Source organism: Pyxicephalus adspersus, chromosome 7 (genome assembly GCF_032062135.1).
Source record: "Pyxicephalus adspersus chromosome 7, UCB_Pads_2.0, whole genome shotgun sequence".
NCBI classification, from domain to species: domain Eukaryota; kingdom Metazoa; phylum Chordata; class Amphibia; order Anura; family Pyxicephalidae; genus Pyxicephalus; species Pyxicephalus adspersus.
Window position 1 is genome coordinate 50,070,282 of NC_092864.1, and position 18,633 is coordinate 50,088,914.

Consider the following 18,633-nt stretch of genomic DNA (forward strand, 5'->3'; position numbering starts at 1 on the left):
AAGACTGCATACAGGCATATAAGTTTATTTTGTTGCAGAAGAAAGAACCTCCCTGCCTGCAATATTTAAAAATGTGGGGGCCTAATTCTGTTTTGAATAACTACCATAAAAGTTTAAAATATAGGAGAAACACCATTCAATTTTTATGACTTTGTTCCCTGTTTATTATAATACACAGCTTTAGTTCTTTTTTAATTAAATAGGAAATTAAAAGAGGAATATATATTATTATTTAGCAATTTACAGCTATATTCCTTTATTTAGCAATTTACAGCTATATTCTCTTGTTCTTTGAAGCTAATCCCTGGTTCTTTCAGGGTACCTATGCCAGGGATGTCTAGCCCCAGTCATTAAGGGTTAAGAATCATACACATTTTAAGTACTTCTCTTAAGAGGAAATAAAGAGAATAGTAGTAGTAGGGGTTTTGGCTAAAATATATTTACAAGTAATTTTCAATAAGTGAAGCAAACGATTTATTACAATTTCAAACAAATGTGTAGTCCTCACCTCATAGTGTCCAATGGGATTGGTAGGACACAGTGCTAATCAAATTTCTCCTATCTGATGTTAATGACAAAAAGTTCAATAGTTAGGTATAATATATACAATGAAATTGGCTACTGGTGCAGACACGTTTCGCCAACTAGACTTATTCAGGGGTATATAGAGACCATTAGGAAACTAAATAGTGAAAGAGAGATCCAATAATTATAAATTTTTTAATTAACTTGAATATGAGCTTTCTAGAAAGTTTTACTACTCTAAGAAGAGTCACATCCATGACCAATCCCCTTCTAGAAATGGTAATAACTGTCTGTTCTGGCCCAGTTCCCCTGTTCCTTGAATCACACCCCTACATAAACCTTTATGAAAGAGCAAAGGGTAAGTGCAAAGGGTAATGAGCGAATTGCCTCACAACTTGTCCTGCAGTTATCTACATGCTTGTTTCAGGTATTTGACTAAAACTACCGACACCAGATGATCAGCTTTTCATTCAGGTACTAAGCTTTCTTTAAAATTAGTTATTAAAAAGCAGTATACATATTTTAGACCAACCTAAACTATGTTTTTGGCAAGGGGCACATTTTTGTTAATTTATTCTTAGCAACAGAGTCGCTTTATAATTAAATATAAATAGTATTTTTTAATAATATCCAGAGCAGTGATTGTCAACCAGGGTTCATGTAGAGGTAGATAGGGGGTTCTTGTGCAATGAACAATTTGAACTTCTAAGGGCAATGTAGCAATTATAGCAGGGGTTCCCTAAGATCTGAAAATGATTTCCGCATGTTACAAAGGTCAACCGACTAGTATACTTCTCAGAAAGGCTGATCCAGGGGTTCAAAAGGAAGGTTTTATAATTTCTTTGGATTGTTGTGCTCTGTTTAAAAAATCTTTCGAGGTTAAAATTTTCATTTAAATAACAGCATGTATAAAAATAATATTTCCTGCAAATTCTGACTGAGAGCTTTCATTTTTCAATACTTTCTAATTCCAATGATAAGGATATATAACTTGCTAACCAAATTAAAAGGTTTTTTTTTTTTTAAATCCACATACACAAATTAAAATGACCCCTCTTTTTGTACCTGAAATCTAATTAAAAACTCATTTGATTACTACCTCTCTAACTCTGGTGCACTTATTAAATTTCGGTAATCAATTTTCTTTTATGAAGCTTCTGGGAAATTATCTGAAAAGCAACACATTTTTCTCTTCCTTGGCATGTTCTTGATCATTTAGTGAATTACGTTTCTAGCACCTGCCTGGGATCTCAATTAATCCTAGAGTTTACTTCTAAAACCATTTAAGTTTATTTGAGTTTGGTCCAATCACCTTTATCCAATACCTCATCCTGAGCCCTTGGTTTTACATTCAATTTTGCTATTTGTTGAGTGGCACACACATTGATGTACCATTTGTCTTTTTAATGGCATGCCTTATGTACTGTCATCGGATTGTGAGATTTTTACAGTATAAATCGTCACGTGATCCATTAGTAAAATCACGTTTTATATATTTAAACATGACTTCAGAAGCTTGTCTTTGCTATTGTCTGGATTTAGGTTGGTAATTTGAGATGAGTTATGTGGAAAAGAATTAAAGGGAGAGAAAGATGGATCAGTGTTTTGACAAATACACATTCCAGAGTTTCTTGACCTTGTTAACACAGGGGAACCCCTTGAAATAACTTTCAGGTCTTCCTGGAACCCCTGCTATAAATTATATAGCAACAACTTACTGTACATTAGTGTGGTGGTCAGGCAGAAGAATGCCTTTTACATTGCTGGCCATCGGGAAAAATATCACAGATAGCCAAAAAGATCATTGGTGTCAGATAAAGTGAACTGAGAGTCACAAATTGCTCATTGCCCAAAGAACGTCTAGAAAACTCTGGAGGAACCCTGATTGAAAAACACTGTACTATACCACTGTACCATTGTGTGACTACAGTCTTTATAATTTTCCCATCCTGCTTAAAGCTGAAGTTTAATCTATATATTTTTTTGTTTTCCTCCTTGTCAACATGCTTATGATTTCTTTAAACCAAATTCTTTTCTTTTTCAATACATATATTATTTAGGACCCAGTGATGTTATTAGGAAGGGTCGTAAGGGCTCTCTGCATAGCTTTCTGAAAATATCAAAGCACCTTGTCGCTGTACTCCTCTTATGAGCCTTCAGCCCTGATGCAAGCAGTGGACTGGCTTGGGAGAATTTCAGCAAATGAGAAAATAATGGAAGGTAGTTTGGAGAATTTGGCTATTTATTAGAAGGCTGCATGTGTGTGTATAGACCATCCTGGGTAGTGGCCACTGAATGAAAGGGGCAGATTAGGAACAGCTAGGAAGAAGGGAAGCGTTTGCTGTGAAAACAACTGCTGAGTAAGCAACTTCTGTACAGAAGGGGAGCTTGTATTATTGTGCAAGACTAAAAATAAGGCTGGAGTTCAGCTTTACCAATACTATAGCTACTCATTGGGATAAACTGTTTAGGATTTTTGATGGGTACCTGTGCAAGTTGGAAACACAGGTGATGTAGTTTAACTGTAGGGCTGCAAAAGGCTAAGATGTATTTTATGAGTAGAAAAGAGATCGAGATCTAGATGTATACTTGTAGTAAAGTCTGAGGTTGTGTTGCAAAGACTGTACATGGTCAGCTGGTTCCTTAAGCAAAAGACTGCGTTTTGAGCTGCAGACAATTAATACTGTCACGAAGTTAGTAAATGCTAAGCCAATCAGATACTTATTTTCTTGTTTTTTCATTTATTTTTAAGTTGGATTAACCAACACGGGCAGAATCTCATTACTCTGCGCTTTTTTTGTTTTTGTGGCTTTTCCACACAAGTGCCAATAACTTCATTTCATAGAATGTCTAATGAGTGAATTGAGACATATTATTTTTTTTTTTTTCACCCCATTCAGAAGTTAGGTATTGACTTTTACTATTGTTATTATTAGTTGTAGTATTATTTCCCTAATAGATTGGAAACATTTTCAAAAGACTTTATAAAAAACAACAACAAACTGCTGCAGGTGAGCTCACACAGGGTTATGGACTCTTCCTGTGTAACAGTGTGGTGATTGATGTCACAATATGTAAGTTAAAATAATTTTGGTGCTTTACGTTGAATAGGCAAAGAATAGGTTTGCTTCACCAAAACACACAAACAAATGCAGTATACCTTTATGTTGCTTTGACTTGCATTTTAGTTATATTCACATGCTTTTGACTTTTTATCTTGGTTTCTGGGGTGCAGGTACATGAAAGTTGACACAGGTGGCACAGGTTGCTTTGAGCTGCTTCCGGAAGCTGCTTTATCCTTCTGAGATGATATAGGATGTATTTGCATGCAAATTCAATTGTAGAAGGAAGTAACGCAATTCAGAAGCAGCCAAATGCATAAGTACACAGGGACTGCTATTAGCAGCTATAGACATCTCTTAACAAAAAATGAAAATATCCTGAATAGTTTAGTGTGTACACATTACACAGAATAGTTTAGAATGAATTTAAATTTTTAATTACCAGTTCTAACCCACATCGCTGTATTGCCCAAACAGGGAAACCTGAACTATAATGATTGAAAACAATTTTACCAGTTATCCTTCAGCTGAATTAAAAGGCATCCTCAGTCCTGCACGGAAGAATTCTTGACAAACGGGAATGGCATATACCTCCTAAAGAGCTATTAATTTGACAGATTCTGTCTCATTTCCTACTTTATAGGTGTGAGGTGCCCTGAACATATAATTTTACAATGATTGTGCCCTGTACTTGGAATGATATTCTATGGCAATTAAGGAGTGATGGTATCTGTGAGAAATATATAGAATTGATCAGCTGTTGTTATTGGATATTATTAGAAAATGGATATTGCCAGCTCCACTTATGTGATAGAGACATACAGTACATGTACTGTATTTAATAACCTTTAATTCACGTGATCCAGACTCCAAGTTAATAGCAAGAACTAATTGTTATTACTGTTGTACACTAGATGGTATACCAAACATATTGTACGGTTATAGCATTTATTTACCTAATGAAATATACCTTTTAGTTCACAAGGTGTCTAGTGTATAGTCTTACTGCCTACCAGACAACATTCTTTTTAAGAAAAATATGTTACATCAGAACTAATGATAATTGATAACAGAGAAACAGAAGAATGGACAATTCTTTATTGGGTATCGCAAGTAACTATATATCTTTTTTGCCTATGTTATTACAGTTGAACTCCAAGAAATAGATTGGAAAAAAAACACAGGTGAAACACTTATATAGATTTGTCTGACCTGACTATGAATAATTCATTCTATGAAGCTAGTTTTCTCTCCCCTCATCAACACAAAGGGGTGCAAAATGCCTGACTAGCTAATAGAGCTGACCCTCATTCTTTTTTTATGAATGGCGATATAAAGGGGATTATAAAAAGCTTATATAAAGTCAAATGCAGTTACTTATAGCTGCAGTTAGAACAATACAGATCTGCAGTTACAGCTCATTTAAATGTATTTTTTATATCTATTTTGAGTTCAGTTTTAAGCAAGTCCAATACCCCTGTTATAAAATCATGCGTATTCATGAATCTAACACATAGGGCACTATTTATAAATTAAAACATTTTCTGGTGGAGAATCTTTTGGGTCGATGTGTTTTAATGGCAGTAATTAATTCTCCACCAGGGAATGTTTAAGGAATGTCAGATTCACTGCTTTTTAAATAGAGCCCAAGAAGCCTTAAAACTGAACTTTTAAAGGATATTAAAAAATACCAATTATTGATGTAATTTTTCATTAAAATCATTAAGGGCTGATCCCCTCCACTGTTGTGTGTTACAGTATGTGTGTAAGTACAAATCATATTAGCAAAACCCAGCTATTTACATGGGCTGTTAAACCCATCAAATAAAGTGAACATAGCATTTGGCAGCACACCATGACAAAAGGTATATAAGTACATCGCCACGTCTTGCTCCGGGATTTATTGCACATCTGCAGGCAGGGTATGTTCAGGTGGCATTTCGAATGAATAGCACTTCATCGCCAATGTGCAAAACGCGTTACCATCTGTTGTGATGACACTCTATTAGTGTAAATCTGCCCTCAATGTATTTTAAATGCAACTAGTAATGGTGTATTTTGCTTACAGGAGAAGAGTGAAGTCTGCAGAGCTCAATAATTTCATGCTGCTCCTCAAGTCTTCAGTTAAAAGTCAAGGGCAGGCCAAGCTGCTTTGCTAAAATTAGCCTGTCTGGTAGTGGAAGCATGCTTTCAGAGTGCCCATGAGATAAGACAAGCCATTGGGCATTACACGCTTATACCTTCAATTCCAAAATGTACAGAATATATCATAATAATCATATAAAGTTTATTCCTTAAGGGTCCATTTATACCAGGGCCTGGCTGTAGTGATGAATTGCAGGTGCATTGACCACATTTGTTGTGTTTGGGGCAATCCAACTTAAAGTATAAAGTGCAGATAAATAGAGATGAATACACATACCAAGACAAACTTCATGTTTCTGTCAGGGTTATATGTGGAAACAGAGCTTAGACATTTTGGGGTGCTGAAGCTTGCTTGTCAGAAGCCCTGGTACTTGGCCATACTGTATGGCTTTAGGGGCAGATAAATATATGTGCAGGATCCTGAATGTTATATCTGCAGCAGGATGTTTTTTCTGATCAGAGTCACTTTAAAAAATCCAGTCTCATTACTGCAGTCTGTTAATGCTTTCTATGTTCATCCGTTTAGTAACAGATTTGTATATTGAGAGTTGGACTAGTATCTGTAAAACTGGCTGTCTGTCAACAACTCCACACTGATATATTAGTTTGCATTGCACTCAAGGGTCTGACGTGTGCCATCCATTTATTCAGGAGAGATTAAGCTTCCATAGTGCAAGTCCCAGGCAGGAATCTGCAGTGGTTTAATTCACAGTCCTGCTGTTCTAACAAGTCGTGCCCAGAAATGTAGTGGCCTCCTCCTGAACTTTATTCCACAATAAAAGTAGTTTGATTTAGGAAGTCAGACTATGTGCTTTGCATACAAAGCAGGCACTGCTATAACTTTTGCAATGAAATGCATGGAAGGGTACGAAAAGTTGTAAACTCCTAATTAATTATTGGATGCTCATTCCTGTACTAAGCAAAATGAAGCTCTGAGGAGCACAGAGCACATGCACTAAAATCTCAAGTATTTTTACATAATCTTAATTACAATTAGAATATTATTATAACTGAAAGAGCAATATCTATGGGAAACAAAACTGCAGCTGCAAAAACAAAATATAAAAACATTTTATATAAAATATTTTTTTGCGGTTAGACTATGCTGTGTTTAGACATCTGTACACGAAGATCCATATTTTTGGACCAGGTAATAAGTAAAAAAAGATTGCAGAAACAAAATCTTTATGGAGGATACAAAATAACATTTAATGCCATGGGGAATACAAATAACCTCAACAACCTATAGTTTTAGGTTACAATGAAGGCTAGATTTACTACTAGACAAAGTAGGCATGTTCCTATTAGAGCCAGAGGCAAAGAAGCAGCTTTCCTATTTATAATTAATAATCACACATTTTTTTACCATCATCAGGATTAATGGTCTTCTCTTAGAAGTTAATTTACACATTACCACAATATTAAAAGCCACATTATGACCAAAAAAGATGTAGCCAATGGAAAGGAAGGTATCCTTGCACAGGGTTGTTTATAAGGAGGCCAAATCTGTGTTCTTACAACTTCTGGTAATAAATGCTTGGCTCTAGCCTTGTCTGTGTCTCCAGGATAATGTTACACACCTAAAGCCATGGTCTCCTAATGCACCAGCCCAAATATTTGCCTTCTATTTACTTCTTGCAGGGTCCTACTTGGATTGTCCATGTTACTGTCCTCTAGACATTGGCATCTCGCGTTAGCTGTCCTTTATGAATTTACCAAAAGACCAGGAGCAAATTTCACAGAAATAGTGCTGTCAAAACCTGGATGGCGAATTAGGGTAAGTATATCTTTCACAAGGTAACAAAACAGTCTATTAGAATAAATAGAAGCGGTGGGATGGAGGAGTAGGGATGATAAGCATTTTGCCTGGAGGCTGATTTATACTGAAAAGTTAAAATCCAGCTCTAAAAGTATATTAATGTGTTGATCAGAAAAAATAAATATAAATATATTGAAAATATGATATAATGTATGCCGAACAGGACCAGGGACTGCAAAAGAAATAATGTATAAAAGTCAACTTACAAAAACTACTCAGAAATAAGCTAATAAATCCTTTTTCAGATTGGTTCCACTCTATTAGTTTTGTTGTCTGTGAAAGTTTTATTTTATCTAGGTCATGGCTCTGTGAGAGTAGTAGTCTGCCTGAAGCAGTCTTAAATGTCTGCAGAGTCAAAGTTAGAACACTGCAATCAATAGGGAGCATGGACTTTACTGACTGCAGTGCTGTAATGATGACCAGGCATGGGTGTTAGACCACTGACGAGGGACCACTGCTCTTATACAGAGCACAACTTCTGCTGCTCTCACACAGAGTGCAATGGATTTACCAACAGACTTCTTCCTGGGGAGGATTTGTGGATAATTAATAGTGGATAGTTAATAATTACAATGCAAAACTTTAAATTATACTTGTTTAAATTTAACACGGAGTGTTAGAAATTAATGTACAACATCCCCCTTTTTAATACTTTGTGATGAAAATAAGTATTCAATTAGTTTGGATTGGGACATCAGGATGGAAGAGGTAAAAGAGCAGATGATGAATCACTGGCTAATTGGCAATGGGGGTATATAATGTTGATACTTATTATAGGAGGTTAGACAACATAAATTCCTTCAGAGCACAATGAGTTTAATTTAAATTATTATTTCCTCCTTTTTTGAACACTATTTGATGCATAAAAGGTGTGAGTGTGTCAGTTTGGTGATCTGGCACAACAACATTTTTTTTTCATGTTTTTATGGATGATCACATTTGAAAATTTCAAGTTGATGAATGCTTTTTGGAAATGACATTTCTAAACAATAAAAGTCAAACATGAAGGCTCCCTAAATTGTTCTTCCAATGAAGTCAATAGTAACACGTCAAGAACATAAGGGAGTTACAGATGTAATAGGGTTAACAGTAGAGATATCCACACATGTAACAAATACTGAAGTGAACCATATGTGGTTGTTTGGAAATGTTTGCCCATTTGAAAGTGCAGCTTTATTTTAACTATGTTTTAATTGTGTACTTTTGAATAAATTATGATTAAAATTTGAATAATGTGTGTAAATAATAAATGAGGTATAGGTATTCCACATGTGTATAAATGCATTGGTTCGAAAATTCAAAGCTTTCAGTTAGTCTACCAATAGTGTTAACACTTGCTGACTACTAAAATATTACATTTGTATGGATAAGATACTGTATATCAATATGGGGTTATCCTTCCTACCACTGGCAGACAAGTTTCAACAATACAGAACAGAACTCTTTTTGTTTGAAAACTGCATCCTATAGCCCAATATTATACCTGCTTTGACTGAACTTCAAGCATTCTGTGAATTTTTTTTTCTTCCAATTAAATATGACTGGAGGAAACTGCAATAATGTATACCGAAATGACATTTACATTTCACAAGTGGTCCTATATTTTTGTCTTGATACGCATGCTGCCAGAGCCTATTCCCCTCACTATTTATATTGAACAGCAATCAATGGCTTTCTCTTGGGTTAGTAAAAGCTCTTAAGAAATCTTTTCCACTGGTATTAATCTCATATCCAGAGCTACTCTTTCCTGATTTACCTGGCCATAGCCACAATTGCCAAAGGATTGTAATATGTTTAAGTCTCCTTTGAAGCTGAAGTGCTTCATCCATCATTGTTTTTACTTCCTTTCTGATGCAGTATATTTTGCTATTTGTCTTTTCTGAAAATAGAAAGGCAATATAGTCATCCATTCATCATCTTTTCAATGTGTCTTCCAGTCTGTTTTCTTTGCTGTCTTTTCAATCTTAACTTGTCGGAATTGTTATTCATTTTATCTGTTCTCATGTGCATCTCAGTTTGTGTCATTTTCATTGCATGACATTGGATACATCCTTTCTCTGCAGAATATTAGCTTGTTCTCTTTATGACATTCAGAGAGGAGTATAGCGTGGTGCCAGCCTAATTCAGGTTTTTATTCCTGTTTATTTTATAAAGTTTAATTTAATATTTGTTCTTGATGTCTAAAAATAGCCCAGATGCAGATTTTGTGAAACTTATGTGCTCCCTTGGCCTGTTCTCTTTAGACTCACTGCTTTCTGATACAGAAGTGGGGGTCCAATGGGTTTAATAATGCTCACTTCTTAGGAACCCGGGCTGTCATGGACATACCCTCTAGCGGTATATTATTGTTCCAGCCTGAGCTCACACTACTGGTCAGACTCTGCCCGGAAGTAAAATCGCCTGTTGCATCTGCAGGAGGATAAGTGAAAAGACATGTCTCTTCCATGAACCAGCCAGAAGATTGTAGGAACAAGAGTATGTGTAACTGCATATAAAAATAGGTTTAAGGGGAAATACAAAGGCTGCAATTATTACTACTTGTACGTTGCTTTTGGTAAGCCTAAATTCATACAGCCCAATATATAATTTATATAAACTTCATGAACGGAATGGAATGGAAAGGAATAGAAAGTTCAAGTTTTAATTACAGCTCTGCGGTTTGCAGATTGGTTAATAGAGGAAAGAAAAAATATTCTTGTTAGCTCACTATCCATTACAAGTCCTCATGCCTCTCGGTAATCCTTCACACTGTATAGAACCCTGTAGCAGATATTTCAATGATAAGGGTAACAGAGATATAAACAACTGTCAACCTAAACAGTTTAGATGTGAGTGGCCTTTTAACTCCTCTTTGCTGGATTATTCAAACATTTATAGTGCAAATATCAGGAAAATTGGACTGGGGACATCAAGGGTTGTAGCTTTTAAAAGGTCCTTTCCTGTAAAGTGATATAAGGATTGCTGGACAGGTTATGGGTAAAAGTCCAAAGATATTAATATCCAAAGTTGCACCTGAAAAAACAGAACGCTGTCTAGGCATCTTGGGACCAGGAAGAGTAATGCTAACAATTTGATTTTTTGACTAGAAATTTAAAAAAACTGTTTTCTGTGACCTGCTGCATTTTTAGCTTTGTACCATGAAATGTTTATTTTTAAGCCCTAGTTACCATTCACTAGTTGGCAGCATAGTGGTTCAGAGATTAGCACTCTGGACTTTGCATCACTAGGTCCGAGGTACGACTCTCGGCCAAGGCACTATCTGCATGGAGTTTGCAGGTTACCCCCATGTTTGTGTGGGTTTCCTCCAAGTACTCCACTTTCCTCCTACATTCCAAAAGCATGCAGTTAGGTGAAAGAAGACTTAAAATAAAATTTTTACTTCACATAAAAGGGTAGACATTTTTTTTTTATTGCAACACCCTTTTTTTTTTTTTTTAAAAAAAAGGGTTTTACATTCTATCATTCTATTTTAATAGCTGTGGCGATCAAGACTGAATGCCAGCACAGAGCCTCCTGGAATAAATATGTCACGCATTTTGGGAGGTTTCTGGTTGCTCTTTCACGCATGAGCGAGATTGGGGGCATTTTGCTACATTGAGGGGAAAGAGATGCCGATCTCACGCATGCGCAGTCGAGGAGCGCACTTCTCTAGAGCAATCTGGGGATCAGCTCAATTTTTAGTAAGTGTGATTTTTTTTTTTTTTATTTTCAGTTTAGTTCCGCTTAAATTGGCTTACCCCCAAATTGACCTTGGACTGTGGTAATGACATATGACTGTGCTTGACTCTTAGATTGTAAGCTTATTGGGGCAGGGCCCTCTCTATCTCCTGTGTCACTGTGTCTGTATCTGTCTGTCATGTGCAACCCCTATTTAATGTACAATGCTGTGTAATATGTTGGCGCTATATAAATATTGTTAATTATTAATAATATTGGTAGGGACATTAGATTGTGAGCCCTTTTGAGGGACAGCCAGTGACATGAGTATGGACTTTGTAAAGCACTGCATAATTTGTTGGCGCTATATAAATACTGAATAATTGTATGCAGATATTGACCTAGAAAATGAATGCGGTAAGTAAAGTTTAAGGACATTTATTCTGTGTACTTATTTTTGTTGACATCCTAAGTGATAAAGCAAGAGTAGGGATGACAATCCAACAGCTTGCATTTTTAGGAACACTTTAGTAGCACAGTCTTGTGTTAGCCATTAATTATGAAGAAAGCTCTGAGTTTAGGTGACATTTTTTTACTGGATATATTATTAGAGACGGAAGCTTTTGGGGCCCCTTTAGGTTCCCTCTCATTCTTCTTCCATAATATAATCAATTTTTTATCAAAAATATTAGCACTTGAAACTTCCATACTCTTCTTTTTGTCCTGGAGGGGTTTGTGATTCCTTTACCTGCTCATACAGTTTGTGTTTATTTTTTTGTTTGTCTTGCTTTTATCTTTGTCTACATTCATGCAAAAGGCAGATTTAAGCTTAGATGCATGACGATTTTATAGTCCATCTCGTGGGCCATTGACAGTTATAAGCCATAGTGCATGGAGAATAGTTTTATATGCAGAGAGATCCCTTGCCCCCACCGATCACAGGCGGGAGTGGAGAATAGTCATTCAAACAGGCTCCCTGCAGGAACTATTCTCATAACCTAATGAAAGGTGCCTGTAAAGTCTGTGAGTAAAATGTCCATAAAAAGGGCTTTTTATCTCCTGTATTTGGGCATAAGCCAATCACAAATATTTACCCATAAGTTAAAAATGCAGCATTTATTATGCCTATAGTTTGTATAGAGTTTTCTATATGTACTAGTACTATACATAGAAGTGTAAAGGACCTGACGAGCATCTTTCTTGTCACCCATAATGAAGAATATATTCTCCAGACTCTACATTGCTCCCCAATAGTTATACAAATGCTGATTGACGTGTTTAACTGTATTTGATCCTCCCCAAAATATATACTGGCAGGTTAACTAAGAAATACATATGTTGCAAAGAACATCAAAGCAAACTTTTTAAACAGAAATGATCATTTGTTCTATATGTCTTAGTTCAAACCAGATACTGTACTTGAAAGCAACTTCTAGGGGATACACTTGTGGCTTCCTAATGAGGGAAAGCAGCATGTAGATGTGAAGATACAGTATAAGGAATAAAAAAAGGAACACAACTTTTTATGAAGGAGAAATTACACAGCTTGATAACATGACATCAGCTTTCCAATTTTCCTTAAGGCATTAACAGCACTGACTTCAATGTCTGCTGCTGTGTTTTCCCTTTAGTTGAGCATCAAGCTAATAGCTGCACAGCATGGTGGAGAGACTGCAACAGAGAAGAGGCGCTGACATCATTACATCCCCGGAGGAAATCCTGGTAGAGGCTGACTGACGAGCGACAAGCAGCACTCAAACTCGCCTCCTCTCAGAATGTGGGCATAAGTGATCCCCTGTCTGTCTTGCCCTATGTTCTGCCCTCTCAGCAACTAACACAAACGCTTTCTACATTAACTGCAAGTAGTTAACGGATATAAATCAAACCAAGCCACAATATGACTTTGGAAGCAGAGAAAGCCATATTAATGGATGATATAGATTTCTATCAGAATAGAAATCTGGAGTTAGAAAGTACTTGCTGGTCAAATTTGGAATGTGCCAGTGTAGAAACACTGGCACATTCTACATATGTCAAATTTGGCTAGTTTCCATTGCCTGGTTTTAATTGGGTTAGGTGTTAGGTTTTCAGTCTGGTTTTACCAAGCACACTTTGGCAAACAGTGACTTGTCCATTTGTGGACCTGCAGCCCGTTTCACCACAACCGTGTGCACAACATTCACTTATATAGGAGCAGTTGGGAACAACAGTTCAGCCTGTGGAAGAATACTGCTATACATATATATATATATATATATATATATAAATTGGTCTGACATGGCCCTTAATTGGTTAGCTTAGAAAAACCTGCTGATTGTTTATATGAGAAAGCTGTCAGTCAACAAATTCTGCTCCTACAAAAAATAAAAACTGAGCACCCTCTGTTGTACATTTTTATTAATGAATAATGAAATACTCTTGTTTTAGGTGCTTTTATAGTATATTCAGAATATATAAGTACTTTAGTATCCGTAGTCTAGGTACAAGTTCACCTAAAGAGTTGGTTGGGTGTTAGGGTTTCAGGCTCGGGGCTAACTATTACACTTAGCTGTGAGGTGTAGGATAGTTTGAAACATTCTGCTTGTTACAGTGTGCTAAAACCCATCGCTAAATACAATAATATAGGGCTTTCAATACCAAAAGGTAACATGATGGGAATAGGTACATGTCCAAAATGAAGGCAGTGACATTTTATTGCTGTACACAGGTAAAATAACACTTTAACTTTTAGCTAAATAACAAAAGAAAGAGATATAATAGAGACTTTAAACATACACATCTGGTAAGCAGAAATTAACAGTAGTCTTACCTCATACAAAGGGAAACAAATGTTGTCAATCCATTCTAACTGCAACCTGGGAAGTTCATCTTTCCTATTGCGGTCAAAAATGGCCTGTTGGGGAAAAAATTCACTTGATTATGGATTTGTTGGACAGCTCTGAGGGCTCTATGTATAAAACAGGGAATCTGACATTTCTTCAAACACTCCCTGGTTGGAAATTATTACTGCTATTGAAAAACACTAGAGGATTCCCACAAGGGAATGTTTGAGGGAATGTCTGATCCATTGTTTACAGCCCTTAAAGCATGTATATTGCATGCATCATATATATCATTCAGTTAAATATTTTAGACTGTTTTTAGAAATTAAACAGTGAGTATATTTTGTTTAAAATGTTCAGTCACGAGAATGAAGGAGTATTATAGAAAACACAGATTGCAAGTCCTCAATGTGAAAAGAAACTTTGTCAATTTGCTGTTCCACTTAATATACCAAATGGTAATATAACATATGTAAGTAAATTCAACTGGTGTGTTAAAGCCTTATTAAATTCAAAACTAAAAAAACTTGAAGATTAGGGCTAGGTACACAAGTTCAGTGGTTCTCGTCCGATAACACTGGGGAACAATTTTGAACACATTTTTTGTTGACTTCAATTTTTTAGCTTGTTTACACTAAAATAGGTATGCTGATTTTGAAAGTGCAGTTATTTTTCTTCTATCATGTCAGTTTTTTTTTCTCTACTATAGGTTTGCTGGATCACCCAGCTTCACTGGTGAAAGTATATTCTCTCCAGCCTTGGAGAGCTTTCATAAATAAGGCCCTATAACTCAACTGAATGGCAACTATTCATTGATAGCTCAAAGTGGAGCTTAAAGTGTGTCCTCCTTCACAATGGCAATATATTTGGGTCAGTCCCAATTGGCCATTCAGCTTCTCTTTGTGAAGAATATACAGACATAAAGAGAGTCATTGAATTGTTGCAATATCACCAACACAATTGGGTCATCTGTGTTGACCTTAAAATGGTATGCTTCCTTGTTGGTCAGCAACGCGGATACACCAAGTATCCCTGTTATCTGTGCATGTGGGACAGCAGAGCTTCTGAGAGGCATTGGTGAAAAGGAATCGGCCTCCAAGATCTGCCCTAAAACCAGGTGATCCAAATATTCTACATTCTACATGAGCCATTTGTTGATAGAAAGAATAATATATTTCTGCCTCATGAGTCTGCACATGAAACTGGATCTGATGAAGCAGTTTGTTAAAGCTTTGCCAACTGAAGGAGACTGTTTCCAGTACCTCATTTTGGCATTTCCTAGCCTGTCATTTGAAAAAATAAAGGCCGCTGTGTTTGATGGTCCACAGAATCGGCAGCTCATCAAAGATGAACATTTCATCGGAACAATGTCAGAAGTCGAAAAGAATGCTTGGTTATCATTCAAAACCATTGTCAATGACTTTCTTGGAAACACACAAGCAAATAATCACACAGAAATTGTCCAGAAACTCTTGGGAGAGCTACAAAATGCCTGGTTGCAATATGAGCCTCAATGTGCATTTTCTGCACAGCCATCTTCTACCCGGAAAACCTTGGTGCAGTCAGTGATGAGCAAGGTGAATGATTCCAACAAGATTTAAAGATATTGGACGGTATTAGGGTAGATGGGATGTACATATGATGGCTGACTATTGTTGGAGCACCTGGAGTGATTGTCCCAACACTGAACACTCCAGGAAATCTATAAGTGTAAATGTTTAACTTAACTCCTTACCCGATTAAATTTCAAATGTTTTACTGTAAAAAAAAATGTCATAGAGTCATAAAATGTCAATAAATCCTTTGTATGAACAAAAGAAATTTTAAAAAAGTACATTTAAGGTATTATTTCATTATTTTTTTACTGTATGTAAAATTTGTATGTTTTTTGACAACAATGGAGGGTACCCTGTATCGTAAAAACTAGGGTTATTTCTGGATCCACCACCCAAAAATTAGTACAGAAACAATATCTAACTCAGCAAAAAATGCATTCCCCAGTGTAATCGGCTCAGGGCTGACATTGGACGAGAATCTTGCCTGTGTACATCACTCGTCGTCCATCATCTGAACGGCCATCCTGGCGGATTTTATTACATGCGAAAATGTGTTTTCCATGGGTGGCTATGTGCTGTCCCTTGCATCACCATTACCCTACACTATGGCCTATGTTGGCAATGCACAAATCCATTACCACACATACTAATAATACAACTGTAAAATGGAATGATCAATTAAACAAAGAAATTTAATATTTCAGAAATCTAATGCACTAAAGAAACTGTTTATTCAATAAAAATAAACAAATGTTTCTTGTGGAAAGTGTTCAGATTGCTCTATTCCTTTAAAATAAATGCTTTAAATAAAATTTTATTTTAGTAATAGTATGACATGGAGTATGACAGGTTGCCATGGGCATTGGCTCACATTTCCATTTTCCTGTTTTTACAAAGCATTTTTACTAAAGGTTTTATTCCAACTCTATGCTGAATATATAAATACACTTGTCTGGGTTCCATTGTTCCAGCTCCAGCTCCTGCTGCTAATCAGTATTCTTTGTATTCATTCATATTACCCTCAGGATGTGATGGCCAATGAAGACATTTGACTGAATGAGTGGAAAGACCTCAAATTTAAAAACTATGCAGGAACTGATTCATCATTGTCAGTATGTGACAGAGCCTGAGGTAGCTCCACGGGCAGCCATACGAGTTGAATGAAAGATGGTAAAGCTCACAATAGAAGGAATTACAAACCCAATTTTCTTTCCCATTCTCATACAGAAATATATAGGAAGCATACTGCACCGTTCATGTAAAAGAACTCCCCAACAACCCATGAACAAGAAACATTTCAGAACCATTTATAAATAATACATTCAGGAGGACAACAATACAGCTTTGGGCCATCTGTGCCAAAGTGACACATTTAGCATTATTTCTTTATAAGAAGAAATGTAACAAATATTGAAAAATTGTAAAAACAGGTCTGTGGCAGGGATGAAAGCAATTCTGACTAATGATGTAAAAATATTGAGATGAAGAAAGCATAATGAAACAATCCACTATATGTGAATATATGATTGTTTTGATCACTTGAAAAAATATTTCTTAATACAATATAAGAGGGATCAATTGGGTCAGGTCTTATAGGATTTGGCACCATATTTGTCATCCCCTTTAAATGAATACAATTGTTAATGGGTTATTTATTCAATCAATTTCTGGAAGACACACCATAATTGTTATATTGAAGGATTGTCGGGAGAGCTATGTGAGTGAAGTATAGATGGTCAGTGGGAACAGCGGTTAGTTCCTGGTGGTTGGCTTTTTGCCAGCCACATGGCAGCCCCAACCACTTTGCTGGTTTATAATAAACCAGTGTTTCACCATTTAACAGGGGCAGTACTGAAGCACTCACTATCACCACTATTCATTACCTATAGCCAACTGCAGGTGAGGCACTATATATTCTATATCTGTATATGAAGTTAATTCAAAAATAAAATCAAATTCATAGGGTGCTGCTTAAACCAGCTGTGGTCTGGTCCTGTGCATTCATACACCATGGTTAACATATCTTCTTCTTAAATCCTTATCACAGTCCACTTTAAAGCCTGGGTAAAGTGGCCAACATAAGGCCCCTAATTGAGACAATAAATATTATACCTGGTCACAACAAACAAAACCATCTTATTACCAAGTGTGCCCAAGAGAGTTGCAATGTTGGCCACTAGTATGTGTACATTGCTGTCCAGTGGGAAGACTGTCACCCTTACAGATAGACAAAAAGATCATTTGTACCTGTTAAACTGACCAGAAAGGCACAAATTGCTCATTGCTCAGGAAACCCCTAGCAACCTTTGGAGGAACTCGAAGATTCCATGAAATGCTGGTTGAGAAACACTGGCTTTGAGCTTTTCATGCTTCAGAACTTGAAAGGATGCAAAGCCCATTTTAAATGAGGTAATAAAAAAACTAAATAAAAAAAAAAAACAGAAGAGGACATTCTAGACCTGTCATGTGATCAGGGACTGTCCTATCAGCATTATGCACAGAACACTCAAATGGAAAAAAAAATATTTTCCTGCACAATAGGCATGTATTAAACTTCAAACCATACAATTATATTTAAGGAAAATGAAGAATAAAGATACAGAGGTATATAATACACTGTTGTGTCTATCAGAGAGGTTACATTTTTATGGCGGATTTTTGTAAGTCATATCCTATTATAACATTGTCCCATCAGCAAGTTCCTCCCCTATCGAGTAATAAATCAACTCTTGCCTGTCTTGAGATCTCCCACGGTTTGGTTGCAGCTCCAAGGTCACATGCTGTCATTAGCATTGATCTGAAAGAAAGAAGGGGATCAAAACAAACATACTGCAAACATACTTAGCTAGTGTCCTTCACCCACAGCGATGTTATATATCATTACATCCATATGGTGTCTTCTATACCTCTTCCTGCAGTCAGTGGTGTTAGTGTGAATTCCAATGTGGAAAAATAATGCCCATTTATAATAATAAAATTGATAAATTATGTTTTGCGTTATACAGATGTTCCCTAACTCTAAATCTACATTGACGTTTTATTTATTT

The 18,633-nt window shown here is 36.2% G+C and overlaps 1 protein-coding gene across 1 annotated transcript in view; it reads right to left on the bottom strand.

The window, feature by feature from the left end:
- The window catches only part of PDE11A (phosphodiesterase 11A), a 247,652-nt gene that overhangs the window by 2,721 nt on the left and 226,298 nt on the right, over nt 1–18,633 (bottom strand). The window contains exons 17-18 of the mRNA XM_072419100.1: nt 18,314–18,383; nt 14,018–14,101 (exon numbers count right to left, since the gene is read on the bottom strand). Of these exons, the coding sequence (XP_072275201.1) occupies nt 14,018–14,101; nt 18,314–18,383 (154 nt within the window). The remainder of the gene's footprint in view (nt 1–14,017; nt 14,102–18,313; nt 18,384–18,633) is intronic.